The sequence below is a fragment of the Halichoerus grypus genome, chromosome 2, assembly GCF_964656455.1.
Source record: "Halichoerus grypus chromosome 2, mHalGry1.hap1.1, whole genome shotgun sequence".
Taxonomy (NCBI): domain Eukaryota; kingdom Metazoa; phylum Chordata; class Mammalia; order Carnivora; family Phocidae; genus Halichoerus; species Halichoerus grypus.
The window spans coordinates 96423455-96447821 of record NC_135713.1 but is presented as its reverse complement, the minus strand read 5'-3'; the positions used below and the strand labels follow the sequence as shown (position 1 = coordinate 96447821).

The window sequence follows — 24367 nt, the reverse complement described above, 5'->3', positions numbered from 1 at the left end:
GTCATCTAACCTCAGGAGGAAAGGAAAACAGCCCCTGCCGGGTGTTCACAGCCATCACTGATGCCCTTGGGTAAAACACGGGCTATACTGTTCCAAGGAGCCAATCGGACATAAAACAAAATCTAAGAAATGTGTGTCGTATGTGCTTATCTCTCTTGTTTTGCACTGTTTAGCTTTATACTGTACGACTATACACATTTATACAAGTGCACTTACAGGAGCACTGTCATGATCCACAGAAAAATTACACACTATCCAGGTTTCAGGGTCATTTTCAGTCAAGGCTGGGATCTTTCGAATGGCAGAAAGATATAATACATCTCGCTGAGAAGCAGGCCACACTCTCTGTGGAAGAAGTAAAATATCTTTTGAAAATATAAACCACTTTTAAATTCATATGTAATATGGAACTAACAGAGAAACAAATGTAAAACCAATAAATATCTTAGGCAAAGGTAAAATCTGTCAAATTTTAAATGGAAAGCATCTGAAAGTACCCAGCCAAGAATTATGAACAATGAATTAATGGCTTTGCAGAATAATAGCATCAAAGGAATAATCTATTTTTAAAAATTTTTTAAACTGTGTATGTTTATATGTATATATGTTATAAATGTATACATATGTTTATATGTAACAAAATTTTTGCCATTTAAAGCATTTTTAAGTGTACAATTCAGTGACATTACATTCATAATATTATGTAAACATCACCACTATTTCCAAAATTTTTTTATCATCCCGAATAGAAACTTTGTACTCAGCGAACAATTAATTCCCCATTTCCCCCTCCCCAAGTCCCTGGTAATGTTCTGCTTCTAAGTACAGTATTAAACCTCTGTTTAAAGTGTTCAGAGACTTAAAAGCTAAGATTTCAGTGTAAGAAGACTGCTCCTTTTTATACCACAATCACATCTGAAGAATACCAAATCAATTAGATTGAATCTTTCAACTTTATGGTATGTAAGGAAACATATCATGTTGAAATGATATGGCAACAAGGTCTATGAAAAGTGAGACTATGGGGGGGCGGAGCAAGATGGCGGAGGAGTAGGAGACCTGGATTTCGTCTCCTCTCAGGAATTCAGCTGGATAGGGATCAAACCATTCTGAACACCTACAAACTCAACAGGAGATCAAAGAAAAGAAGAGCAACAACTCTCTGAACAGAAAAGCGACCACTTTCTGGAAGGTAGGACGTGCGGAGAAGTGAATCCGAGGCGATATTCGGGAGGATAGACGGCGGGGGAGGGGCCTCCGTCGGCCGCTTCTGGCAAGTGATAGAGCCACGGAGCACAAAATCGGAACTTTTAGAAGTCTGCTCCGCTGAGGGACGTCACTCTGGTGGCGAGGTGGGGGGTGGAACCCTCGCGGGACAGTGTGGTCTCAGGACCCTCGGGGTCACAGAAAGACCGGGGGTGCCTGAGTGCGGCAGAGCTCCCAGGTATCGGAGCGGGGAAGCCGGCTGCAGAGACGGAGCCCAGGCGCGGGCTCTCAGCTCGGGGTTGCCATAAACCATGATCCGTGGGACAGTCGGGCCACTGCTCCTCCAGCAGGGACCCAACAAGCGGCAGATCCGGGGAGACTCACCTTCTTCCCCCGGGAGGAGAGGTGCGGGAGCGCACCGCGGGGATCTGCTGGGTTTGGAGACTCCACCCGGGGTCGGGTGCCAGATAGAAAGGCGCGGTCACAGGCCGGGTGAGCGCGGAGTGCGGCCGGAGACCGGGGAGACGGGAGTGACTGACGGCTTTTCTCTGGGGGCTCGCTGAGGAGCGGGACCCCGAGTTCTCGGCTCCGCCGGGGCGGAGACTGGGAGGCCGCCATTTTCACTCTCCGCCTCCAAAGCTGTACGGAGAGCTTGCAGGGAACAAAAGCTCCGGAAAGCAAACCCGAACAGATTACTTAGCCCGGACCGGCAAGGGCGGGGCAATTTTGCCTCCGGCAAAGACATTTGGGAACCACGGCAACAGGCCCCTCCCCCAGAAGATCAGCGAGAACAGCCAGCCAAGACCAAGTTTACCGATCAGTGAGAACGGCAGAACTCCAGCGCTAGGGGAACACTGCACATAGAATTCATGGCTTTTTTACCATGATTCTTTAGTCTTTCAAAGTTAATTATTTTTTTTTAACTGTCTTTTTTTTTTTTCCTTTTTTCTTTTTTTTTGAATTTTTCTTTTTCCCTTTTTCAACCAACATCTTATCAATCCCTTTTTTAAAAAAAAAACATTTTTATTTTTCATTTTTAAAGTCATATTCTATCCCTTCATAGTAGTTACCCGTATTTTTGGCATATATATATAAGTTGTTCTCTCTTTAAAATCTTGAGATAGTTTCTTCTAACAGATCAAAATATACTCTAAATCTCTAGTGTATGGTTTTTTTCTACTCCCCTGCCTGATCACATTCTCCCCCTTTTTTCTTTCTTTTTTTTTTTTTTTTAAATCCTCTTCTTTCTTTTTTCAAACAACTTATCAAATCCTTTTTTAAAATTTTTTATAATTTCCATCTTTACAGTCATATTCCATCCCTTCATCATATCAACCCTTATTTTTGTACATATATAAGTTTTTCTTTCTTTAAAATTTTGGGAGGGACTTTCTTTTAACAGACCAAAATACACCCAAAATCTAGTGTGTGGCACTGATCTATAATCCAGCCTGATCATATTTGATCACATTCTGTTTTTGTTTTGTTTTGTTCTGCTTTTGTTTGTTTTTATCTTTATCTTTTTCTTTTTTCTTTTTTTCTTTCCTTTTCTTTTTTCTCTCTTTCCCTTTCTTTTCCCACTGCTTCAGGTCTTTTCTGATTTGTTTAGAGTATATTTTCTGGGGACGTTGTTACCCTGCTAGCATTTTGTTCTCTCATTAATCTATTCTCCTCTGGACAAAATGACAAGACGGAAAAAATCACCTCAACAAAAAGAACAAGAGGTAGTACCGACTGCCAGGGACTTACTCAATACGGACATTAGTACGATGTCAGATCTAGAGTTCAGAATCATCACTTTAAAGATACTAGCTGGGCTTGAAAAAAACATGGAAGTTATTAGAGAAACCCTTTCTGGAGAAGTAAAAGAACTAAAATCTAACCAAGTAGAAATCAAAAAGGCTATCAATGAGGTGCAATCAAATATGGGGGCGCTAACTGCTAGGATAAATGAGGCAGAAGAAAGAATCAGTGAGATAGAAGACCAAATGATGGAAAATAAAGAAGCTGAGAAAAAGAGAGATAAACAACTACTGGATCACGAGGGCAGAATTCGAGAGATAAACGATACCATAAGACGAAACAACATTAGAATAATTGGGATCCCAGAAGAAGAAGAAAGAGAGAGAGGTGCAGAAGGTATAATGGAGCAAATTATAACAGAGAACTTCCCTAATTTGGGGAAGGAAACAGGCATCAAAATCCAGGAAGCACAGAGAACCCCTCTCAAAATCAATAAAAATAGGTCAACACCCCGACATCTAATAGTAAAACTTACGAGTCTCAGAGACAAAGAGAAAATCCTGAAAGCAGCTCGGGAGAAGAGATATGTAACCTACAATGGTAGAAACATTAGATTGGCAACAGACTTATCCACAGAGACCTGGCAGGCCAGAAAGGACTGGCAGGACATATTCAGAGCACTAAATGAGAAAAATATGCAGCCAAGAATACTATATCCAGCTAGGCTGTCATTGAAAATTGAAGGAGAGATAAAAAGCTTCCAGGACAAACAAAAACTAAAGGAATTTGCAAACATGAAACCAGCCCTACAACAAATATTGAAAGGGGTCCTCTAAGCAAAGAGAGAGCCTAAAAGCAACATAGACCAGAAAGGAACACAAACAATATACAGTAACAGTCACTTTACAGGCAATACAATGGCACTGAACTCCTATCTTTCAATAGTTACCCTGAATGTAAATGGGCTAAATGCCCCAATCAAAAGACACAGGCTATCAGATTGGATTAAAAAACAAGACCCATCGATATGCTGTCTGCAAGAGACTCATTTTAGACCCAAAGACACCCCCAGATTGAAAGTGAGGGGGTGGAAAACCATTTACCATGCTAATGGACACCAAAAGAAAGCTGGGGTGGCAATCCTTATATCAGACAAATTAGATTTTAAACCAAAGACTGTAATAAGAGATGAGGAAGGACACTATATCATACTTAAAGGGTCTATCCAACAAGAAGATCTAACAATTGTAAATATCTATGCCCCTAACATGGGAGCAGCCAATTATATAAGGCAATTAATAACAAAAGCAAAGAAACACATCGACAACAATACAATAATAGTGGGGGACTTTAACACCCCCCTCACTGAAATGGACAGATCGTCTAAGCAAAAGATCAACAAGGAAATAAAGACTTTAAATGACACACTGGACCAAATGGACTTCACAGACATATTCAGAACATTCCATCCCAAAGCAACGGAATACACATTCTTCTCTAGTGCCCATGGAACATTCTCCAGAATAGATCACATCCTAGATCATAAATCAGGTCTCAACCGGTACCAGAAGATTGGGATTATCCCCTGCCTATTTTCAGACCACAATGCTTTGAAACTAGAACTCAATCACAAGAGGAAAGTCAGAAAGAACTCAAATACATGGAGGCTAAAGAGCATCCTACTGAAGAATGAATGGGTCAACCAGGAAATTAAAGAAGAATTAAAAAAATTCATGGAAACCAATGAAAATGAAAACACAACTATTCAAAATCTTTGGGATACAGCAAAGGCAGTCCTAAGAGGAAAGTATATAGCAATACAAGCCTTTCTCAAGAAACAAGAAAGGTCTCAAGTACACAACCTAACCCTACACCTAAAGGAGCTGGAGAAAGAACAGCAAATAAAGCCTAAACCCAGCAGGAGAAGAGAAATAATAAAGATCAGAGCAGAAATCAATGAAATAGAAACCAAAAGAACAGTAGAACAGATCAACGAAACTAGGAGCTGGTTCTTTGAAAGAATTAACAAGATTGATAAGCCCCTGGCCAGACTTATCAAAAAGAAAAGAGAAATGACCCAAATCAACAAAATCATGAATGAAAGAGGAGAAATCACAACCAACACCAAAGAAATACAAACAATTATAAGAACATATTATGAGCAACTCTATGCCAACAAATTAGATAACCTGGAAGTAATGGACGCATTCCTAGAGATGTATCAACTACCAAAACTGAACCAGGAAGAAATAGAACACCTGAACAGACCTATAACCACTAAGGAAATAGAAGCAGTCATCAAAAATCTCCCAAAACACAAAAGCCCAGGGCCAGATGGCTTCCCAGGGGAATTCTACCAAACATTTCAAGAAGAATTAATACCTATCCTTCTGAAACTGTTCCAAAAAATAGAAATGGAAGGAAAACTTCCAAACTCATTTTATGAGGCCAGCATTACCTTGATCCCAAAACCAGACAAAGACCCCATCAAAAAGGAGAATTACAGACCAATATCCCTGATGAACATGGATGCAAAAATTCTCACCAAAATACTAGCCAATAGGATCCAACAGTACATTAAAAGGATTATTCACCACGACCAAGTCGGATTTATCCCAGGGCTGCAAGGTTGGTTCAACATCCGCAAATCAATCAACGTGATACAATACATTAACAAAAGAAAAAACAAGAATCACATGATCCTCTCAATAGATGCAGAAAAAGCATTTGACAAAGTACAGCATCCTTTCTTGATCAAAACTCTTCAGAGTATAGGGATAGAGGGTACATACCTCAATATCATAAAAGCCATCTATGAAAAACCTACAGCGAATATCATTCTCAATGGGGAAAAACTGAGAGCTTTCCCCCTAAGGTCAGGAACGCGGCAGGGATGTCCACTATCACCACTGCTATTCAACATAGTATTGGAAGTCCTAGCCACAGCAATCAGACAACAAAAAGAAATCAAAGGCATCCAAATTGGCAAAGAAGAAGTCAAACTCTCACTCTTTGCAGATGATATGATACTTTATGTGGAAAATCCCAAAGACTCCACCCCAAAACTGCTAGAACTCATACAGGAATTCAGTCAAGTGGCAGGATATAAAATCAATGCACAGAAGTCAGTGGCATTCCTATACACCAACAACAAGTCAGAAGAAAGAGAAATTAAGGAGTCGATCCCATTTACAATTGCACCCAAAACCATAAGATACCTAGGAATAAATCTAACCAAAGAGGCAAAGGATCTGTACTCAGAAAACTATAAAATACTCATGAAAGAAATTGAGGAAGACACAAAGAAATGGAAAAACGTTCCATGCTCATGGATTGGAAGAACAAATATTGTGAAGATGTCAATCCTACCTAGAGCAATCTACACATTCAATGCAATCCCCATCAAAATACCATCCACTTTCTTCAAAGAAATGGAACAAATAATCCTAAAATTTGTATGGAACCAGAAAAGACCCCGCAGAGCCAGAGGAATGTTGAAAAAGAAAAGCAAAGATGGCGGCATCACAATTCCAGACTTCCAGCTCTACTACAAAGCTGTCATCATCAAGACAGTATGGTACTGGCACAAAAACAGACACATAGATCAATGGAACAGAATAGAGAGCCCAGAAATGGACCCTCAACTCTATGGTCAACTAATCTTTGACAAAGCAGGAAAGAATGTCCAATGGAAAAAAGACAGTCTCTTCAACAAATGGTGTTGGGAAAATTGGACAGCCACATGCAGAAGAATGAAACTGGACCATTTCCTTACACCACACACAAAAATAGACTCCAAATGGTTGAAAGACCTCAATGTGAGACAGGAGTCCATCAAAATCCTAAAGGAGAACACAGGCAGCAACCTCTTCGACCTCAGCCGCAGCAACTTCTTCCTAGAAACATCGCCAAAGGCAAGGGAAGCAAGGGCAAAAATGAACTATTGGGACTTCATCAAGATAAAAAGCTTTTGCAAAGCAAAGGAAACAGTCAACAAAACCAAAAGACAACTGACAGAATGGGAGAAGATATTTGCAAATGACATATCAGATAAAGGGCTAGTATCCAAAATCTATAAAGAACTCATCAAACTCAACACCAAAAGAACAAAGAATCCAATCAAGAAATGGGCAGAAGACATGAACAGACATTTTTCCAAAGAAGACATCCAAATGGCCAACAGACACATGAAAAAGTGTTCAATATCGCTCGGCATCAGGGAAATCCAAATCAAAACCTCAATGAGATTCCACCTCACACCAGTCAGAATGGCTAAAATTAACAAGTCAGGAAATGACAGATGTTGGCGGGGATGCGGAGAAAGGGGAACCCTCCTACACTGTTGGTGGGAATGCAAGCTGGTGCAGCCACTCTGGAAAACAGTATGGAGGTTCCTCAAAAAGTTGAAAATAGAGCTACCATATGATCCAGCAATTGCACTACTGGGTATTTACCCCAAAGATACAAAAGTAGGGACCCGAAAGGCTATGTGCACCCCGATGTTTATAGCAGCAATGTCCACAATAGCCAAACTGTGGAAAGAGCCGAGATGTCCATCAACAGATGAATGGATAAAGAAGATGTGGTATATATATACAATGGAATATTATGCAGCCATCAAAAGGAATAAGATCTTGCCATTTGCAACGACGTGGATGGAACTGGAGGGTATTATGCTGAGCGAAATAAGTCAAACAGAGAAAGACATGTATCATATGACCTCACTGATATGAGGAATTCTTAATCTCAGGAAACAAACTGAGGGTTGCTGGAGTGGGGGGTGGGGTGGGAGGGATGGGGTGACTGGGTGATGGACACTGGGGAGGGTATGTGTTCTGGTAAGCGCTGTGAATTGTGCAGGACTGTTGAATCTCAGATCTGTACCTCTGAAACAAATAATGCAATATATGTTAAGAAAGAAAAGAAGAAAAAGAAGAATGTAGCAGGAGGGGAAGAATGAAGGGGGGGAAATCGGAGGGGGAGAAGAACCATGAGAGACAATGGACTCTGAAAAACAAACTGAGGGTTCTAGAGGGGAGGGGGTTGGGAGGATGGGTTAGCCTGGTGATGGGTATTGAGGAGGGCACGTTCTGCATGGAGCACTGGGTGTTATGCACAAACAATGAATCATGGAACACTATATCTAAAACTAATGATGTAATGTATGGGGATTAACATAACAATAAAAAAAAATTAAAAAAAAAAAAAAGTGAGACTATGTACTTTTAATGAGAGAAAATATGGGCGATGCCTTTCCTAATTGTTGAGTATAATAAATAGCCAACAACAGTGTCAATACAACACAAATCATTCGGAAAGTGAAATGGTTCATATTTTAAAGATGCTAAATTTCAAAAATAGAAGAAAGCAGGCTGAGCAAATCTATATGAAGCCAATAATAAAGGAAAATTTGGCTGTGTTAGAACTAATGAATGCAAATCCACAAGGATGACAGTAAGATGAAAATTTAAAGAATGAGAATGACTTAAGTATCAGGAGAAAAGTAGCCCTCTTTAAGATGAGATTATAAAATAAGCCAAATTTAAAGGGAAAGTTGTATAGCATTACTGAATTTTGTTGAAAAAAAATTATGCCAGGACAATTTGTTTGAATTATTCAAACACTTATAACTCTAACTTAAATTTTATTACATTTAAGTGACATTATTTTAATAGTTTTTAGCTTTATTTTTCAAAAAGTGATCGTAATACAACCTATATAAATCCTTTTTGATGGTTTTTTATGAAATGAAATACTGCCAGCAGATTGTTTTCCAAGATCAATTATCTTCAGATTGTAAGATTCTTCTGACTCTAAATTATTGGTGATTTCTATTCATTCTAAATTATAAGGCAATTAATTGGTATTTTTAACATTTATTGAATTTTAAGTTTCCCTTAGACTCCCCAAATCTGTACGCTGAAGCAGAATCTTCATTGTTACACACTTCTTTTTTAATTGAAGCAAAGTTGACCTATAATTTATTTTTTATACATTTCTTGAGCAGCTACCATGTAAAATCAAGCCCAGCTCAAAATCATTACATACAAGATGCCTCCCATGACAAAACTGAGTTCAAGAAATACAGAACCCACAATATTGTCATATATTCAGCTCAATTAAAAAGCTTTAAATAAAGAAGAGAAAAATGAAGTACCTACTGAATTATTGTATTTCTTATATAACCTACAATATTACGCTGAATGGATCTTTCCAAAATTATAGTTCCTTTTTAAAATTGAATGTTATATTAGTTTCAGGTGTACAACATATTGAATTCGACAATTTTATACATTACTCAGTGCTCACCACAGTAAGTGTAGTCACCATCTGTTACTGTAACCTTATTACAGTATTACTGACTACGTTCCCTATGCTGTACTTTTCATCTCTGTGATTTATTTATTTTATAACCAGAAGTTTGTACCTCTTAATTCCCTTCATTTATTTTGCTCATCCTCCCATGTACCACCCCTGTTTATTGTTCTTTACACAATATATTATTTGGCAATTTTCAGGGAACAGAGCAGAATAAGGTAAGAGAAATACTAATTCTTCCATTTTAAACATCTAGAATAGCAGAGGAAGAGATGAAGTAAAAGTGAAATGAAAGGTGAACCAATTTAAATGACAACGTTTCTGTATTCTCTGATATATGACCAATTCCTTAATAGTTATGCTTAGCAATTTTCACTTGCTTTCAGATAATCCACTTAGATGACTTTCATTATCTACCAGTCTTAACATATATTAATAACATACTTTCCATTCCCCTCATTACTATGGTCACAGGAAACTATGATTCACTTTTGTATTTGGTAACGATCACTCATCTCCTATAAATACTAGATGCTACAAAAACATTTAGCAGAGTATCAGTATTTTCTAAATTTAAGGGCACATAACTAGCTGAAGATCTTTATCAAACACACTGTTCCTGGATATTTCTCAGGTTCTTGTCTCAGGTTCTCTTTAAAGGAGCTGATATCCTTTCAAATAGGTGACATTCATGCATCATTAAAAAAGTCTTTGGATCTTTTATGGAATTTAATTTCCTACCAAATTTTACTTTAGAGAATTTCTTTTTTTTTCTTTTAAAGATTTTATTTATTTATTTGACAGAGAGAGACACAGCAAGAGGGAACACAAGCAGGGGGAGGGGGAGAGGGAGAAGCAGGCCTCCTGCGGAGCAGGGAGCCCGATGCGGGGCCCGATCCCAGGACGCCGGGATCACAACCTGAGCCGAAGGCAGATGCCTAACGACTGAGCCACCCAGGCGCCCCACTTTAGAGAATTTCTATGTCTCAGTTTGAACTACAGTGAAATCCTTTTGGGATGAAGAGATCTTTACCTTGTGCGTTTGATAAATGATGATTGCATTATCAGCTAATGTTTCCACCACATGAAAGTTTTCTATAGTTGCTGAAATGAAGAGAAAACATTAGTAGCCAAAAAGATATATTACCTCTTCCTAGAATGTGATTAACTTCAGTTATACTGATGGACACTGTGATAACATGAGCAGGATTCTGCCCTATCTTGGCTAAGTCCAAAGGGAAGGGAGTTAATACTTCGTATTAGGGCTACAGACAGTGGCCATGAGACCTGATCACCAGGAAATCTCACTTCTTTGGCCCAATATCTAGCTTCCACAACAAGAAAGCAATTCTAATCACATTGCATTATTCAAAACACAAATTCCTATCTAATACTATGACCGTTTCCTGTAATCTCTAATTTACTGAAGCTGAATAAGCTGTTCTATATAAGGTTTAGGTGACTATATTTGTGAAAAAAGAATGTCAAACTGTCATTGATAAACATCTTAAGATGTTCAAAACTACCTGTATTTATGAAATTTGGTGCCTAAGAGGAAACACACACACACACACACACAAACAACACACACACAACACACATACCCCAAGAATAACTCTAAACAGATCACAGCAGGACTTGTCTAGGGTTTACTAAGGAAACAAAACAGTCTGGGAAAGTAGATGATAAAACAGAAACCTTTAATTTTAGTCCTGGCCCTTCTACTAATTAGGCTCTGTGGCTTCTGACAAGTCACTTAACCTATCTGAATTTTACTTTTTTACCTACCTATCATGCAGGATTATTGAAGTACTGGATCAAATGCTATAATATAGTTAGAAGCATTTTGTACAGTGTTTTCACTGTACAAGCTCTATTTCACTGTAAAGCTCTATTTAAATGTAAGTTAAAAAAAAAAAAAGTAAATGCAAGCTATTATCAGATTTTCCAGATATTTTCTACACTAACTTTATAAACTGTAGATGAGATGCAAACACTGGGTTTATTCAAAATAAATTCAAAATAATAATTATATTAGGATATATTAATAATGGCAGCTTACTTTCCCAATCATTGCGAACATCAACATTCCAGAAGTAATTGCAGACCTCATGTCCTGTAACACCTTTCACTGCATGGGTAGCTTTCAAAGGATCCAGAACAATTCCGTTTTCTTCTACTTCCCTTCTATATACCTAAAGAGGATATATTTAAAAACCTGTTTAAAAAATAAAAATCAAACTCCTAAAGTACAAACCTGAAAGCAGGATTTTAAGTTTTGCTGCTTTTTAGAATTTCATTTTTGAAAATCTATTTATGGTATATAAATATTCTGCTAAAAGAAAATTTAAAATCTCAAATTATTGATAACACATAAAAATACTTAAAACTACAAATTTGGGGTAAACTTCAACAATGAAAAACATGCATATGCAACGAACACCTAATTACATGAGTGGTTAAATTAAGCCTGGTTAGAACAAAATCTCCTTAAGGATACTGATTTAAGGCAGTTTTGTTCAATGCTATATACCCCGCATCTAGAATAGTATCTGAAACACAGCAGGCTCTCAATTATTTGTTGAATGACTCAAAGCTAAAATGGCATGAAGATCTATGCTATCTTGCTTTTTATTTTTTATTTTTTTAGGAAGAGAGAGAGAGCGCGCGCGTGCAAGCGAGCATGCAAGTGGTGGGGAGAGGCAGAAGGGAGGGAGAGGGAGAGAGAATTTTAAGCAGGCTCCACTCCTAGGGTAGAGCCCAACGCAGGGCTTGATCTCACGACCCCGAGATCATGACCTTGACCAAAATCAAGAGTTGGAGGCTTACCCGACTGAGCCTCCCATGAGCCCCTATGCTATATATCTTCTTTTATTTATTTATTTTATTTTATTATGTTATGTTAATCACCATACATTACATCATTAGTTTTTGATGTAGTGTTCCATGATTCATTGTTTGCGTATAACACCCAGTGCTCCATTCAATATATCTTCTTTTAAATACTGAAGTTGCGTACCTAAAGTGCTAAGTAAAATTAATTAGCTCAAAATTATAGGTTACTTTAGGGAGTTTTGTATTAAGTTCTTTTGAGAAATGAGTAATCATGTTACTATAGGAAGAACCAGCTCTCAATTTATGGAGTGCTTTATGGGTCCAGACACTGTTAGGCATTTCACATATAGTTTCTCTCTTAAAATCTCTCTCACCAAACTACTTTTCCCTACATGCTTATTTATTCATGTTATTGGGACTGCTATTTTCCCAATCACCCATATTGGAAACTTTAGACTTTTAACTCCTCCCCTCACACTTCACATAGCTCTTAAGCTCGTCACTAAAATTCTGTAAGACATCCAACAGCTTGACTTTTATACTACTGGTTACTTCTTCTGGGTAGGCTTTCATCCCCATGTACTTGATTCTCTTAAGTGGTATACTTGGTCTCTAGTTTCTTCCTTATCAGCTTCGTCTTCCTAAAATGTTACTTTGCACACAGTGGCTAACCTATTGCTACAGACAACAGACTATTCTCCTTGGTGGGTTATTTTATACTCTCCATGATCCAATCCCTCTCTAAGGATGTGGGCTGTAGGAACACTTAGTCTCTATTTCTCATTCCACATGGAGGGACTTTATCTAGACTATCACTCCTGGTTTCTCTTCATCCCTTCACTTTCTCTTCCCTCGGGAGGCAACAATGATTTATTGGAATGTTGAGTATAGAATAAGGACTGGAAGGCTTGGCTCACCCCTTTTTTTTAAAGAGAGCATGTGTCTTGGTTTTCTTCTGGGGCTTACTCTTGTGGGGAAGGCCTGTGATTATCTAGCTATGTCAGAAACATTATGTTAATTCTCAGGTAACATATTAGCAAGACCTTGTCACTGCTACTCTGAAGTTATATTCTCCAATCAGCTTATTAGATATATAGCTAATATTTTAGCATTTCATCTGCTTATTTCTTATTTCTTAATTAGTTCCCTATTCAGGAGGAAAATAAATTCCAACATCTCATATTGTATCTCTACTGCTAGAATAATTCTGGTCAACACAGTCTATGCAAAACTCCTGAATAACAAGTTCGCTTTCAAGTTTTCGCTTGTGTTTATATTTTTTATCTAAAATATCCTTGCCTCACCTTTGTCACAATCTTGCTTCCATTTCCAGACATAGTTCAAATGCTTCTCCTCAGTATAAAACAATCTGTTTCAAATCACAGAGATCTTTCTTTTCCAATTTTCTCCACTACTTATCTGTGCTCTTCGTTGAATACATTATCAGACAGAAACAAATAATGTCAATATCCTCCTTCCCCAACGAAAGTTTCACCTTGGAGAAAGTCTTATTAAAAATCTCTTTATCTTTAGCATAGTGCCTTGGGCATAAGGTATTCCAAAATTCAATGCAGCTGTTGTTTTGAATCCATCTCTAAATCTTATTCCTTGCTCTTATTCTCTGTCTCTTGTGTTTAAGGATGTGAACAAGATTAGCAGACCCATCTCCAAATATTGAAACAGGATGCAATGAGAGAAAGGACAAGAAGTGAGGGATAGATGAAAAAGGGGAACAAAGTGACATGTGGGTACAATATTTAGTATATTAAAAAATAAAGAGAAATATCCAAATAGAGAGCCATCAACTAATTATGTCTTATTCATACCTAAACACCCAAATTTTATTTTCTCAATGGCCCAGGCAAAACAGAACAGTTTGTACACAGATTTTTATTGTGATCATAAAGAAACTGTGTAAAGGGGTGCCTGGGTGGCTCAGCTGTTAAGCATCTGCCTTCGGCTCGGGTCATCATGCTGGGGTCCTGGGATCAAGCCCTGAGTTGGGCTCCCTGCTCAGCGGGAAGCGTGCTTCTCCCTCTCCCACTCCCCCTGCTTGTGTTCCCTCTCTCGCTGTCTCTATCAAATAAATAAATAAAATCTTTTAAAAAATAAAAATTAATAAAAAATAAACTCTATAAAAACCAAAGTACATTTTACTTCTTAATATCTGGTGTTTCTTTGATCATATGTAGTAATTTGTTTAAAAGGAATTTTAAAATGCTACCCTCATTCACATCAATGGTTAGTAATGATACTATGACTGTAACAGAGCTGCAGTTAGCAACCTATAACATTTTACTGGGAATTACCTTCATTTCTCCTTCTTCTACAACCAACTGCCAATTAGCATCTCCACCCACATCCTGTAATGAGTAAGTCATGTGGTTTTGCACCATCTCTTCAACCTTGGAAAGAAAAATAAAGCCATAAGAATCCATATCCAATGAATAGCCATGACATAATCTCTAAAACAGAATGGTATTCAGTTTGTTTCAGTTCAGAAATGTTCTGAGAAAGCTGAGCAACCAAATGCACAAAGGTTAGTAGATTTTATATAGAGTTGAAGAGTTTAGTCCACATTCCAGATATCATATCCAGGTTAATGACAGGGGGGGAGAAACGGAGAGAAAGAAGATGCTTCACTCAAATAACATATATTGGTCTAATGTGCATAAAGTGAGCAAAATAAGCATTTTCTGGAAAAAAAAAATTCCTTCCTTTACCATAAAATGCTTCCTTACAGAGATAATGTCTTAAAACATAAAATCATGTGACACTAAGGGTAAAAGGGACACGAAGAGATGATCTAGTCCAGTTTCTATGTTTAAGACTACAAAGATAATAGAAAGTTTGTTATATGGCAAGATTTCCCTACGAAAAGATAACAAAATTTTCATTACTTCACTGATAAATTTCACTTCTACCATGAATATACGCCACATTAAAAAATAACCAATCCCCCATCTTTTTGACTCCAATTTCACTGTTTCACATTCTTTTAGAGAAAATGCAAATATTGATATATGCAAACATTTACAAATAATCACCTTTTAGTGTCTTCCTTTAAATTATGAATTAGTCTTTTTTACCGAAATTTAAATAAAACCTGTGCTTTTAACTATCACAAATTACTCCTACACATTTTATATAAGCAAATAAAACTGAGTATTTCACACTCCTAGAATCCACAATCACATTCGCTGGTAAAATTTCATGTGAGTGCTATTTGCAAACTCTCCTAGTTTGAAACGTGTTTTTAAACAGAAGTGAAGTGATAAAAAGATGGTTTCTGAAGGACTTTCTACTTTAATCATGTACGCAGAGACACTTTTTCTAAGTTCCATTTTCTAACCTTTACATCATAATTTTGTTTTATATAATAAGTACATTAAGAGAAGGCAGGGAAGAGTTGGAAATGTGTATAATATACTTCCACTTAATTTATTCTTAAGTTTAACTACTTATTTTACATAAAATCTACTGCATTCATTAGGGATACAGAATAAGAACCAGGTTTACACATATTTTGAAATAAATACAGTAATGGTTTGAGGGCAAAAATTGCTAAAATTATTAACTCTGGGGGTATAACTTTTCTACACAAAAGGATGTTATCAATATGTTACAGTGACATGTACGTCGACATAAAGTTTTCTAGATTTCAGAACGCATTTTTGCTTGTAGGTATGACTTTAAGAATCTCCCTAATTGGTAATAATCATAAAAGTTTTTGATAAAAATTTTATACTGAGGTTCTACAATCTATTTTTGTACCAAATAAAGCACTAACGTAACATTTTATATCTTTAGTCATAATCCTCAAAACACTGTGAATGGTGTTGGGCTACAGACTTGAAATTTAAAAATGTGACAAATAGTACATTCTATAATTTAAAAACTTAAAAAAAATTTTTTTACAATGTTTATGTATTTAAGTAATCTCTACATCCAATGCAGAGCTGGAACTCATGACCCCCAGATCAAGAGGTGCATACCAGCCAGGCACTCCATATTCTGTAATTGTATAAAGGCTTCATTAGAAAATATAACTCCAGGGGCTGCCTGGAAAAATCTGTGTGCCTCTCTAATTTTGAAATCTGCTCTGAGAGAATAAGGAGGACTAATGCAGGATTTCCAAGTTATGAAGACATACAAAATGTACCCGAGTTCCCAAAGAGGAAGGAACAAAGAGAGTTCCAGTTAGTATGCATAAATTGAACAACTGCTGTAGCACTGGCTTGACTCATTCGTCTGTGTCCACTGTGATTGGGAAAAACTTTTACCCTTTTTAGATCCAAAGATCTTAAAAATTTTTAGATATGAATATGTACTTTGTAGGTGGGATACTAGGAGTTGAGAACACCTATGAGAACATTTATTATGAGATTAGAAGCAGAAAGAAATGCTTCCCAGAAAAAGACCACTTGTGAAAGAAGAATGTAAAGGATTTTACTCTGTTAAAAAAGAGTTCTGTTTCAAAAAAATTTAGTGCCAGTTTAAGCTCTTTTGTCAGAAAGTATGCAGGTAATTGTATTTTTGTTTGGGAGAGGATTCCTGCTAACTTATTTCAAATGTTTGAATAACAAGAAGATATTTTTGTGTTTTGATCCCAAAGAAACTAGATTCCACAAATATGAAGTGAAAGCTATTTACATAGGTTAAAAGAATGTACAGTAAGCACATTTAATATCGTCTTCTTAGACAGATGAAAAATAGTATTACTACTGTGTTACCACCGCACCTACGGAGAAGTGTTCAGCCTTTTGTTCTTACGTACTTCCCTGACTTAAGAGGGCTTGAAAAAGTTCAACAAAGAAATAAACAAGATGAATTTAGTGCTGTGCTTCTAGGAAATTAAAGAAATTGAAGTACCCAATTACTGTAGTAACCATCTCTGCAAAGCTTTCATCATGGTATCTTTATCCATTATGGCATCTTCCTTGAGGTAATATCACTGAGATTAAGAAGAGAGGTGATACAGGTAAAATCTCACTATAATAATGAATTTCACGTTCACCGCAATAAAATCTGAAGTAGTAAGTGTTACTATTGGGGCAGTGACTCGGGCATTCGTGACCACACTGACAATTCGAATCTACCCTAATGATCTGCTCTGTTTATTGTTTTTAGTTAAGACTGCATATCAAAAATAATTGGGAAACAAGGGGCCATTAAGTTGGATGACAAGAATAAACACAAGCCAAATTTACCATTTTAGTAGGCTCAAAATTTGATACACTAGGAAATATTATTACTAGTAACATCTGCTATCACTTTAAAAAACAAAAGACTGGATCAAAATCACTAAGGCAGGTTTCATCTGCTTTAATAGTGTTCACTAGTTTTAATCAGACTAAAATAATTTCAGGAATCATGCCCTCGATTTTTTTGGACCTAGAGTTGAAAATAAGCTGACATACACAGCATCTTAGCAAATGAACTATGAAAAATGGAGATAAAGCACATTTAAAATAAGAGATGATGGCACACCAATTCTAGTCTTTTCTTCCACCTCCCATTTGAGTCACTCAGTATGTCAAATGGAGGCTAACTGGATTTTTCTAACATTATCAATACAGAAATTTTTATTGATGATAAAACAAAAATGTAACGAACAAAATTCTAATGAACAGAAGTCCAGAAGGATCCAAAGACTGCTCAGACCTCTTTTCTCTTACTCATGTGAAAGGAATACAACCATGCTTATTGTTACAGAGTCAGAGGGATTTGTTGGATAGAATAATTTATTAATAACAAATTAACAGTGTACTGTTAACCCAAAAGAAAAATGGACAGGACATGAAGAGTCAATTCACCGAAGAAATGCAAAAGGCCAAGAAGCAAAAATACTACTTTTAGTCTATCAGACTGGCAAAAATTAGCTGAATTATAATACTCAGTGTCAACGTAACAAAAGAAAACTGAACTGGGAGTGTAGCTGGTTCAACTTTTTAAATGAACAGTTTGGCATTAAGAATAAAAAAACCTCAGAAGTGTTTATGGCTTTTGTCTTAACAATTCTACTTCTAGAAATGTATTCTAAGGAAATAACTGTACAAAGATATATATATACACACACATGGATGGTCTGTATATCAGGATGCTCCTGTAACACTATTTATAATATTTATTTATAATAGAGACAAACTGAAAATAAATGTTCAATATTAGGTGAGTAGGTAAGTCCTGTATGCACATCCATAGTAACAGACAAGGAGATTAGGACCCATGTTTACCGATGGGAAAATGGGCTTAATTATAAACAAAACACCAAAAAACAAAACAAAAAAAAGCTGCTTACAAAATAGTATATATGAAATTGCCTACTTTGGTAGAAAAAGACAATTACTAAAGTGTGTGTGTTTATCAGTATGTGATTTTATCTACTCTACTTTCTAGTTCTGCTAAATTAGAAGGTATTATTGTACAATAAACAGCGGAGGGGTTAAATAAATAATTACCACAATAATAAAGTGTCACTATGGACATAAAGGGGGGAAAGAGCTTAACTGCCAGAGCCCAAGTCTGCTAATGACAACAAATACTTTAGCAAGGACAATAAATACTTAAAGAGCTCAATGTCATTTTTTCTGCAATTTTGCCTCTTTTGGCATATAAAACAGTACAATAATTAAAAGCTAAAAACAGAATCTGAATTATCATGAGCATCATATATTAAAAAAATTTCACCAGAAAGATCTTTCTCAACTTATACACAAGTTACACAAAATATTAAAAAGTATGCTACAATTTGGCAAAGTCTTGTAAAAATCTGGGCTCCTGTGTCTCTAATATATTCATCTATACTTGAAGAATTTCAGGTGTTTTAAAGCTCTATAGCTTGGGTCCAAGGTGTGCATTCTGAAGCCTTAATTCTTAGGCATCTATTGTGGCTTACCCTCTTTTACTGCTCTCATTACATTTTCATTTATAGCCTGTGTATTTGTATAATTTAAGGGTAAACGGTGACCAGTACTGATGAGCTTTAGTCTGTTACTTTATTATTTTAATGCCAGGTGGAGTGTAGCAGAATAAACCAAAGTATCCCAATATTATCTAGTTTTGTCACTGATTTATTGCGAATATGAGATGCTTTTAAAAAGCTTTCATAAATGAACAAAATTAAGAAATACTGGAATAAGTTTGGTTCTGGGCGATTTCTGATGCAGAACTGATACATCTCTTTCTCAAAAAAGTTCAAGGAGAAAAAAAGCAGCAAAAGTAAAAAAATACACTTTGAGTCTTAACCTTCATTTTCTTCTTTACTGCATAGTTAAAAAACAAATGTAAATTTTATTCATAAGTGTAAACTGAGAAATCTGTTCTAAATTATGACTTTAAAAAACAATTACGGAATACAGTTGACCCTTGAACAATACGAGTTTGAATTGCACAGGTCCACTTATATGTGGATTTGTTTTAATAAATATAGAGCAGTACTGTAAATGTATTTTCTCTTCTTTACAATTTTCTTAATAACATTTTTCTTTCTCTAAGTTACCTTATTGTAAGAATACAGTATATGATACATATAACATAAAATATATGTTAATCAACTGTTTATATTATTATAAACTATTACGAACTATTAGTAGTTAAATTTTTGGGGAAGCAAAAGTTGTATGTGGATTTTTGACTGAGGGGGGGTCGGTGCTCCAACCCCCACGTTATCCAAGGGTCGAGTATACTCTGATAGAGAAAAAATAATGTAGAAAATTTTGATTATTCAAAGAAATTGTATTATAATAATAGCTAATAAATAGCTATATAATAGCTAATAAAAGCTCACACTTACCTAGCATTTACAAAATGCCAGGCTTTAGCGAGATCACAGTCCTAGCTAAATCACAGAAGTGAAGCACAGAAGAGTTTAAAAAGTTGTCCATGATCATACAACTAACCAGGATTTAAACTCAGTCATTCACACTAGAGAGCTCAGCTTCTTAACATAAGCTAACATAATGTAAAATACAATCACCATAAAAATACAAAGCTGAATGGCAAAGATATAAGGATTGAAAAACTTTAAAAACTAATGCTGATATTAAAAAACATTCCTTCGATAATACTTTGACTTTATTATGGAGGCAGGGACTGCAATCATCTAGCTTCCTGTCTTAAATTCCTAAATACTTAATAATGCATCTGAACAAGAATATTAATTTACAACATCCAAGGGTAATTTGCATAACAAAAATAAAATCAGTTCAATGGAGCTTAGTATGACAAGAGTAATGAGACAAATATTTTAAAAAGAAACTTCCTTGTTGAATTATGAGTTACTTTAAATTAGATTAGAAGTGGGGCTGCTTAAACCTGCTTTTATGCTGTAACGTATCCTGTAAACCATGCTCATCAAAGTTGCTGAATCCTGTCTGAAGAAATAGATACTACATGGTATTTAAAAACCAGGTATCTTCTACTTGTTTCACTTCAATTTGAAATCTTTCAGGAGTACCTCCTATATGGCAAAATTCCAAGCTATTCACAGCAGAGGATACAAAGGGCACATGCAAGCCTGACAGAGGAACTATTTAGTAGATAAGGAAGGCCTTTTTTTTGCCTTTTTAATGCTTATTGTTACTATTTAAAACTCAAAACCAAAACAAGTGGCCTAACCAAAAGATATCTAGGAACTGGGAAAGCAGGCTGAAATATAGCACAGACAGACTCAAGTCCACTCTATACAGTCATACAGTACCTGGGAGCTGAATCTGTGAACATCGTCAGAGGCACTGACTAGATCAATGGAAGACATGGAGGAAGAGCGACTATAGGGCTACCAGAGACAGACAAAGAAAAAACCAAGTAATCAGAACAAAGGCACAACAGAGCATTCAGTACCAACTTCCAAACACAAGATAAAGAAAGAGAGAACAAAGCACTATATGAAACAAGCTTAGCAGCAAGTGCTGACTTCATGCACCTATTATGGTTTATGCTCCAAAATCTTTCTAAAAAGAATGCAGTGCTTCCAATAATACAAAATAGTATCACTTAACCCCAAAGAAAAAGTGGTTTAACATAACTGGTTCTGCTTCTGGTTAACTATTTTGGACTAGCCATTCCCTATATCCCCCATCCCCCCTTTCCCCTTAAACAAAAAAGAAAGAACATATTCAGAAGAAAATTTCTAACTGTTTTGGAGGATGTATATGGAAGAAAGTATACAATACCAAAAAAATCTCATTCCTAAATTCAAGAAAAGGGAAAACTTATACAACAAGATAGTTCCATCAACAGTGAAGAACAATATATATTTTCAGGAAACTCTGACATTAGCTTACCTTTTGGACAAATCTATGAGTCCCCACAGAAGAAAAGGCATCTCCAGATGGCATGGACGTAGGCCAGTGTAATCTGACCTTTTCACTCTGTGACTAAGAAAACATATAACATTAGGTGGGAGGGTTTTAAGGTATACCTTGCAGCTTAAGAATGAATACTATAACCTGAAACTACCAACATTTAATGACTGAACACTTCAGTACTTATAAATATTTGAATTACAAAAATACTCTGAAGGTTCAAGCCTTGCCATGTCCTGACACTTACTTCATGTATTCTAATTCAATCTCTTCTTTCAGACTCCATACATACCACTTTGAGTAGGGATTGGTTCTTTGAATTTGCCAGACTCTCCAATACCGGTATGGCATTATTTACCACGAATCCGTATTAACACTGCTGTTGAAGTAATTTCTTATATCTAAACTCTGGCCAAATTATTCTAATCATTCCACTTCATCAGGGTTGTGCAGGGCCATACCATTTGAACCATTGTCATTTGCTTCAGTTGTGTTACAAAGAACATAGCACGGATATCTTTATCTCCTTTCCACGAACGTGTTCAGCCTTCAACCCACTGTGTCACTCCTGTTAAACTGCCACTTAACTTCCTTCCTCCTCCTGAACTTGCCCAGTTTCTTCTCACTTACTCAATATCTACTAAATATAAACTACCAGAAGCCGTGCTGTGTTGTGTGCTCATCTTCTAACTATGCAGAAGACAAGTGCTAATTTCTATTCAACACTATCTGAACAGAACTGCTAAGATCTCATTTCTCACTCACCACTTCACTGAAAATTTCTTTCCTTATGTTGGTAAATAATGTAGAACTATGTAAACTCAAAAATGTGTCACTGAAGAATACCTTAGTAGTGGCTGTGCTGCTGGGAGTCCTGTGCAAAATTTACTGTATACAACGAGGGAAATGATCTGAATCTTTGGAACTAATTTCATGGATTACTGACGCTTACTATTCTAGAGCATTACCACACTATAATTACCCTTGTGATATCAACATGCCCATGAGGTGAGATCATGAGATCATGGTCTGTTTAGTGACCCATTTTGCAGAGTATCTACCACAGTGTCAAGAACAGACTAAAATCAAATAGACCCATGAATATTTTTTTTTCTAAAGTTTACAAAAGTTTTCATCAATCCTCTTAAACTCCAACTCAACCACCGTATTTGGTAGAGTAGCATTTTAGAGTCAGAAGCGATGATTTGAACCATCTTGTGTAACTCCTTGTTTTACATATTAGAAAACCAAGGCCCAGAGAATTTAAGCAGTAAGTTTACAGCCACATAGTCACTGGCAAGACTGAAGTTGTCTTGACCTACTCTCCCCAAAATACCACAACTTAGATTAAAACAAAAACAAAACAAAAAAACATCAACGTGAAGAAGAAGAAGAAAAAAAAACATTTAAAAAGCCAACACTAAGATACTTCTTCAGGTAATACTTTAGGCATCTAAAAATGGAGCTCATTTAGGAACTGAAAGCTTCCATTCTTATTGAATGCTGCATAGCATCTTTTTTCAGCATAAAAAATGACTAATAAGCTTTATAAATGAATGTAACAAAAACTTTTTATCACTGATTTAGAAAAAAAATAATGAAAGATAAACATGAAAAGCAAAAGTCACTATTGCAGGTGATTTACCCTCAGGGAGACAGACCAGTGAATAGGCATAATGGCCATGACTACCTTAGCAATGACAGGAATGAAAAAGCCAACTTTTCTATGCAAGTTCATTTGTAGTATAACCGCTACACTTAAAACGAATTTATTTGCAAGATACTTAAAGCCCTGGGAAGAGTAACTAAAATTCACCCTTAAGTACCATCTAGTGGTAATATATGGTAACTGCATTGTTACAGAATTAAAAGGATGCAAAGGATCAAATTAATCCTGAGACTAGAGTTTAAGGATTTAAGAAATGTTTTCCTTCAATTTCCACAGAAATAGCTGGGTATAACTGCTGTGAATTTGATAATGATAAAATACTGAGCAAAGTTAAAAGTGAGGAAGATATCGAAGGTGAAGGTGGTGAAAGCAATAAAGGAGTTAATTCTTGGTCATCTTCCTTGTGAATTCATATGGTTGGTAACTGTGATACAGAGAAATTCAGACTGTTTCACTCAGATTAAACATATGCTTGTTCTTAATAGACAATAAAGTTGGATACTTCAAGGGGAATAGGCAGAATATTTCCATTTAGTTTCATGTTAATTATGCATGATTCCTTTAAGTGATCAGCAGTCTCCTTTCTACTGCTTAAAAATTCATCAATGAAGGAACTGACTTGTAAAGATTCCTCTACATTTGTGACTCAGTGTAGACACGTTCATTTTCTAGGTTCACAGTTCATTTCTATTAGGTTCACAGTTTTCAAATTCCATTTATAAAAAATAACATACATCAAGGAATGCCTAGTGTTAGAATTTTTAATAAAAGATATACCTGTTCCTCTATTTTATCTTGTCTGTCAAGAGCAGCTTCCACAGCATCAAAGAACTCTTCCTCATTAATCAGACTGTTTGGACCTTCCTATTATTCAAACACATGGGAGAAAAAAATCACTTAAAGAAAACAGAAAAAATTTCCCTTATTAAAAAGCAACTTAAAGAAAAAAACCCTTTTATCTCATCATGCTTACCAAGCAAAAGAACTATTCATTACTAAATCTACAGGACACACCAATCTTTATGCTTATTTGCCCCATTAGCAGCATTTATGTGAATGACTCTCTTTGAAGAGCTCTCTCCCCGCTTGGATCCTAATTTCCCAGTTCCTCTCTACCCAAGCCTCTTCTTTGGAATTAAATGTGGGTGTTCCTCAGGGTTCCACACTTGCTCTCCCCACAGCACTTACTCATTTCTAAGGCTTTGGTCATCATGAGGTGATTCCCAAATTCATAGGTTATCCATCTCTCTCCTAAGTGTTAGACCTTTGCATCCAATAATACTTAAGA

General features: G+C 36.2%; 1 protein-coding gene across 5 annotated transcripts in view; it reads right to left on the bottom strand.

Moving 5' to 3' along the window:
- The window catches only part of CERT1 (ceramide transporter 1), a 117271-nt gene that overhangs the window by 8410 nt on the left and 84494 nt on the right, over positions 1–24367 (bottom strand). For 3 of the 5 annotated variants that reach the window (XM_078067180.1, XM_078067177.1, XM_078067178.1), the window contains 7 exons: positions 23857–23943; positions 21390–21482; positions 20804–20881; positions 14412–14507; positions 11330–11462; positions 10301–10371; positions 217–345 (listed from right to left, as the gene is read on the bottom strand). In XM_078067180.1, the coding sequence (XP_077923306.1) occupies positions 217–345; positions 10301–10371; positions 11330–11462; positions 14412–14507; positions 20804–20881; positions 21390–21482; positions 23857–23943 (687 nt within the window). The remainder of the gene's footprint in view (positions 1–216; positions 346–10300; positions 10372–11329; positions 11463–14411; positions 14508–20803; positions 20882–21389; positions 21483–23856; positions 23944–24367) is intronic. The other 2 variants (XM_078067176.1, XM_078067179.1) reach the window with 1 other exon arrangement.